The sequence below is a fragment of the Papaver somniferum genome, chromosome 2, assembly GCF_003573695.1.
Source record: "Papaver somniferum cultivar HN1 chromosome 2, ASM357369v1, whole genome shotgun sequence".
Taxonomy (NCBI): Eukaryota; Viridiplantae; Streptophyta; class Magnoliopsida; order Ranunculales; family Papaveraceae; genus Papaver; species Papaver somniferum.
This window is the reverse complement of record NC_039359.1, coordinates 138,513,345-138,519,579: the sequence shown is the minus strand read 5'-3', so window position 1 is coordinate 138,519,579 and position 6,235 is coordinate 138,513,345. Positions and strand designations below refer to the sequence as shown.

General features: G+C 38.7%; 1 protein-coding gene across 1 annotated transcript; it reads left to right on the top strand.

The window, feature by feature from the left end:
* Positions 1-527: 527 nt before the first annotated feature.
* On the top strand, positions 528-1,818 carry LOC113352056 (GDSL esterase/lipase At2g04570-like). Its single transcript, XM_026595932.1, has 3 exons — positions 528-902; positions 991-1,480; positions 1,601-1,818. The coding sequence occupies exons 1-3, from the start codon at positions 528-530 to the stop codon at positions 1,783-1,785; spliced, it is 1,050 nt and encodes a 349-aa protein (XP_026451717.1). The 3' UTR covers positions 1,786-1,818.
* Positions 1,819-6,235: the final 4,417 nt, after the last annotated feature.

Here is a 6,235-nt window from a genome sequence, read left to right as displayed (position 1 = left end):
AAATTTTCTAAATTTTGGGATACCCTATGGAAATATGTGGTTATTCTGAAAACGGTGAAAACAGTATTTGAACCATTCATGCTCAGTTTCAGGGGTGTAGCTGGTACATTTTTCGTTTTCAAACGACTAAAACATTTACTGTATCAAATGACATCCTTTGCTTTCTGGTACTTACCAAAAGTAGAATCCAGATTCACATCTTGGTGATTTGGGGCCAGTTTGGGTACAAATGATGGTGACATTACGCTTAAAATTATAAACGTTTTGACATAACTCCACACCAATAATCCAACTATAAACTGATCGACTTCTTCATTTGGAGGAGGTCCCTTTGGCAATTGAATGTCAATCAAAGCATACAACAAGGTTTACTCTTCACAGTAGAGGCCGCCTCACTTCAAAAGATGAGGAATGAGCATGATTTTGTACTTTTCACTTTTCACATATAGGACAGTTTTAGACTTTTCATATATAAGGCATCCGCATTATTCAGTTCTGCAGATTTGTAATATAACCATAAATAGGCAATGACAACTCAATACAGTCTACTACTATGTGTTCTTAACATACTTGTATTTTCAGTTCTGCAGATCATGGGAGCAACAAAAATTCCTGGAATTGTCGTGTTCGGAGATTCCACTGTTGATGCAGGCAATAACAATCACATCCCAACCTTGGCGAAAAGTAACTTTCTACCATACGGTCAAGATTTCGAAGGTGGAAAACCCACTGGACGGTTTTGCAACGGCCGGTTGCCCACCGATTTCCTGTCAGAGTTGTTAGGGATCAAACATTCTGTACCCGCATATCTGGATCCAGCTTTTGGCACTGAGGACTTTGCCACCGGAGTTACCTTTGCATCAGCTGCAACTGGTTATGATGTTGCTACTTCAAACGTGTTAGTAAGTTTATCAATTTAGTGCACTCTTGCATATACACATATATGATTATTCTTATCATCATCGAATTACCCATCTCTTTTGCACACAGGCTGTGATACCTTTATCTGAACAACTGGAATACTTCAAAGAGTACCAGAAGAGGTTAACATCCTTTCTTGGAAAGGATAGGGCAGTGAAGGCAGCAAGAGAATCGTTGTACTTTATCAGCATTGGAACCAATGATTTCATCGAGAATTACTTCACACTGCCCGGACGATCATCCCATTTTACGGTAGATGAATACGAGAATTTTCTCCTTGATAATGCGAGAAATTTCCTTATTGAGCTTTATAGTTTGGGTGCTAGAAAATTAGCACTAGCCGGGCTTCCTCCTAGTGGTTACCTACCAATAGCAAAAACTGTGAATCACGTTTCTGGAAGACCGAATTTGGAAGAATTAAACAAAGCTGGTAAAGACTTTAATGTCAAGTTACAAAATTTATTGGCAAGTTTGAGTAAAGAGCTCAAGGGGATCAAATTGGTGTATGCTGATATCTACAATCCCCTTCTACATATCATTCAAAATCCATATCTATACGGTAAATTCTGGTTTTTAGGTTTCAACCAAACTTTAGACTCAATGCAGTCTAAAGTTTTTTCTTTATGAGCACTGCTAACTTTTTTTTTTCTTTATGACCTGTGCATGGGGAACCATAAAGGATTTGTGAACGTAGAGGAAGGATGCTGCGGAAAAGGAAAAATTGAGCTTGGGATTTTGTGTGAAGCGGCTTGTACCGACCCGAGTAAATATGCATTTTGGGATGCAGTACACCCAAGTGAAAAGGTTTATGGCATAGTAGCCAATATATTGATGAATAAGACCGTAGCTCAGCTTTTAAAGTAACAGAGGAAGGGGCTATTATAAATCCATTTGAAAAGAGGCATGATTGTCTCTAAATTCCCTCTGTTCAAGTTATATAGGTATAGAGGAGACAAAATCTCGTCGATTAAGAAAAGACACTTCAATTTATAAATATCCATATATTTACCTATTTTACCAATTAAAAAACATATTTGTAAATGTAATAACATTATTTATGAACGCGCAATTGGGATATGGAAACTAACGGGAGATATGAATTACTTCTCCCAACCAAAGATGTCTGCTAAGGGGTGTTTTTTGGGGAGAAAATACTAAAACACCCTTAGATTAATTAAAAAAATATTATGAAAAGACTGTTATACCCTTTCTACTAAAACTTAAAATCTAAAAACCAAATCATTTATCCCCATTCTCAAATCACTTCCGGCACACTAGGGTTAGGATTCCGAAAAAAATAATTCTTCATCTTCTTCATCCGTTCTTCATCAACGATTAATCGTTAATTCAAAAATTTCTTCGTCGATTAACCTACCCGAGTCATAACCATGCCTCCACTAAAGAAATCAAATGGCCAATCGAAGTCAAAATTGATTGCTCAACAAAACAACAAAAGAGGCTTGCTTTGATTGCTCAAGAGCAAGAACACGAAGAACAAGAGTTATCGGACGATCAACTACTCAGAAATATGGCTTCTGTGCGAAGGTAAGTCATTTAGAAATGTTAAGTCATTTAAAAATGTTAAATTAGTGTTTCAATCGATTTGCAGCTATGGGTTTAGGTCAAAATCGCGAAACCCTAACTGAAACAGTTGAGTTTCAGTATTTCCGACATTCAATTTAGTATGAATACCACACCGGAAATAAGTACCGGCCTTCGATCTAGGATGAAGACCACACCGGTAGTGTTTCCCGGCATTTAATTTAGGTTGAAGACCACGCCGGAACTTAGTTTCAGCTTTCTATTTAGGATGAAGACCACTTCAGGACCCAGTACCGGCATTGATTTGAACTTTTACGAATACGCCGGTAGTGAGCTTCTAATAAACAGAAAACCCTAGGATTTTGTTATTTGTACCGGCATACATTTTAGGTTAGATTCCATGCCGGGACTGGAGTTTTGGTATCCAGGAACTTCAGAAATATTATCGGCATCTTCGACATTTTTTTTCAACGCCGGTATTAGGTCCCGGCATGAGTTTTTATTTTACGTATCTGCCGGTACTGGTATTTTGTTATCCAGGAATTTCTTAAAATATACCGGCATCCACGAAAATTATTTTTCAATGCCGGTATTGGTTCCCGCCATGTTCGATACTTTTTTGTGGTATGCCAGTAGTGATGATTCTATGCCGTAATGTGGTGTATCTATGCCGGTATTAAAAATCAAAGTTAGTTGTCTTATATTTATTTCGTGCTTCTTTTGAAATAGATCTAAAGCAAAGGAAGCTAAAGCAAAGGAGGCTAACAAAGGAAAAGCTAAAGATGTTGTCACTAAGAAAAGAAGGAAGGATGGTCTTGATACTCCTCAGTCTCTGCCTCCTCGAGGGAACAATAAAAAAACGTTTGGGTGTTATACAAGAAGGGCAATTTGGGAGAGTGGTCGTGATCGTAGTAAAATCGTAATCCGTGAATCTACCGGAGTTGTTGAGGAGGAAGATGAGCAAGATGAGTAAGATGAAGAGGAAAGTGAGGAGGAAGATAATGAGATTGATCCAACTCAATTAGCAAACCAAAGCCAAGTAGTAGTGGAACAAGTTGGGCCAAGTCAACAACCGACACAAGGCAAGGGCACAGGCAAAGTAAAAGTTAAAGGTTCACACCTTCCTCATATTGTTGACATGATACCTGACCTTGATCGTGGTAGAATTTAGGGTGCAGCTTCTTATGATCTGGGGCATCTATTTGGCTACAAGGACGCTTAGGCTCGTACTATCTATCAAACCTATGTAAGAATTTCTATCCCGTGCATATGTATTGTTTTGTATTTATATAAAACCTCTTAATCGTATTATCTCCTAATTGTAGGATCATAAGAAGGTTGTGCGTGTTTGCCGAAACCAAGCCGCGTCTCATTGGGATTCTGGTCTATATCCTTTGGTTGAATATTATGTGAAGTCAGATATTGTGACAATCAATTGCTTCGTCGAAAGGTATCATGGTGAAACAGATACCATGCACTTCCCGTTTGGATAGATGATCTTGATCCTTGATAATGCTCAAAACATTCTAGGCTTGAGTGTTACCGGAAAATCAATTGCAGAAGGAGATCATTCTCCGGAGCTAGAATGGTCGAAGTTGCACGCTCTTACTACAAGCTGTTTGGTTGGGACTAAAAAAATTTTGTGAAAAGCTTCTATGTATCTAAGACAAGTAGGACAAAGACCATCAAGCTGACCCTGCTTAAGAAGAACTTTGAAGACACCGCGCAGAGAAAAGACAAGGATGGATAGGTCCCCGCAAAGATTCGTTACACAGTCGTTGCGTACCTGTTATTCATCTCGGGCACTAGGGTGTTCCCTGACACTAGTGGCAACATGGTTAGTGCAAACTACCTTCAATACTTGGATCCATTGGAAGAAGTCTTTAGCTATTCTTGGGGCACCGTGGTAATGGCACATTTGATGACGGAGATGAGAAGGGCCTCTAAGGCAGTTATAAACCAATTTTTCGGGAATTTCACTCTACTCCGGATAATTTTGTTTTTAAACTTATGTTCTTATTTATATTGTTCACATGTACCCTTATGATGAACTTAGAAAAAAAATTTACTGATTTTTATATGTATCATTTCATATTTGTATAGGTGTGGGATTATGAACATTTCCCAACATTGTTCAAGGGAAACCCATTCTTGAAGATTATACCCATTGATGACCCCGAGGAGCCTAGAGCCAAGAGATACCAGTTCAACAGCCATCCAAAGCCCGGTAACAATCGTCGACTGACAAATATGATATCGTCTTTGGACGCGATGACTACCAAAGATGTTGTGTTCGACCCTTACAGGGAGGCTAGAGAAAACCGCCAATATTTGAGGTTCTATAACGTTGCATTTTACAATGGTCCTTTGTTCCACCCAAAAGGATACGTTATGGATGACCCTCGACGTGTGATACGCCAACTTGGATATAAGCAATTACCCCACTTCATGACAGCCTCTACTGAAAGGTATCTGCTTGACCTTACTGTGTCCATGTCAAGTTCCACAAGGTTGAGGGTAGAGTATGATCCAATTCCAGAACCAACACATTGGAGGGATAGGGAACCACGTCGTTTGGTAGATGCTACTAATTGGGAGCTTGTTAACAACGGTGATGAAGCCGATCCCTCCTATATTGATAATTACTTGGAATTGTCACATCCTTTTGTCGTGCGCCCGGACGACATCAAAGTTCCACCCCAGAAAAACCCTTCCGTTCCAACTCCTACAGAGGCACCACCAACGACGACCCAACTTAATAAGACCGTTGGATTGCTAGTAAGTATTGTTAGTTGCTTAGTCGTTTAATTTACACATAATTTTATATCACCATATATATACTAATTATGTATCAAACTAGTGGTGTCGGCTTCGCAAGTTGAGGAAGCTGTTAGGTTTCAAGTACGACGAAGGAGAGGTGTTATCCATTGAAGAAATGAAGGAAGTCGTGGAGAAGCTTGATAAAATGGAATACCCAAGTGCAAGAGCTTTGTTTGGGGAAACGAGGAAGGCTCCCGTTGGAAAGAAGCAAAAGACCAAGTGATGAACTCTATAGTTGTATTTCATTATTTGGATGGTGGTTGTTATGTTTTGAACAATTTCTAACTTGTTTTTGGTTGAACTCTTTACTTGTTTGGTTTACTTTTGGGTTATGATACCTTGATGAAGAACATTTAAGCACGATTCAGTTGTTTGGTTTATGTTGAACATGTAAAATGTTGTCTTTGTAAGTTTTCTTTACACGATAAGCACCTACATTCATATGTTTAAGTTCCACAACACCGGTACTATTTCCGGTAATAAAAGAAATTTAAATTCCATGCTGACATTTGTACCGGCACGGAACAACTATCTCCGAAACCATGTCGGGCACAATGGATGAAAATGACCAAGTTTCTGTGTAAATTATGGGTAGTTCCGGCATTCAAAAGTTTAAGTTCCACATCACCGGTATTGTTTCCGGCAATAAAACTTGATGTAATTCTATGTCGTCACCAGAACCGGTACGGAATAGTTTCTCTTAAACTATGCCGGGCACAATCGAAGAAAATAACCAAGTTTCTATGTACATTATGGGTAGTTCCGGCATCAACAGATTTATTGAATCGATGCCGGAATTCTGATTTTCTTACTCTTGCATAGTTTTGCAGAATTCCGGCATTGTATGTGTTAACTATACTATGTCGGTACTGTTAGGTTATGAATGCTCCATTTATTTATTTCCTAGATAATCTATTACATTAGATTTCAAAATTGAAATTAAAACATACTA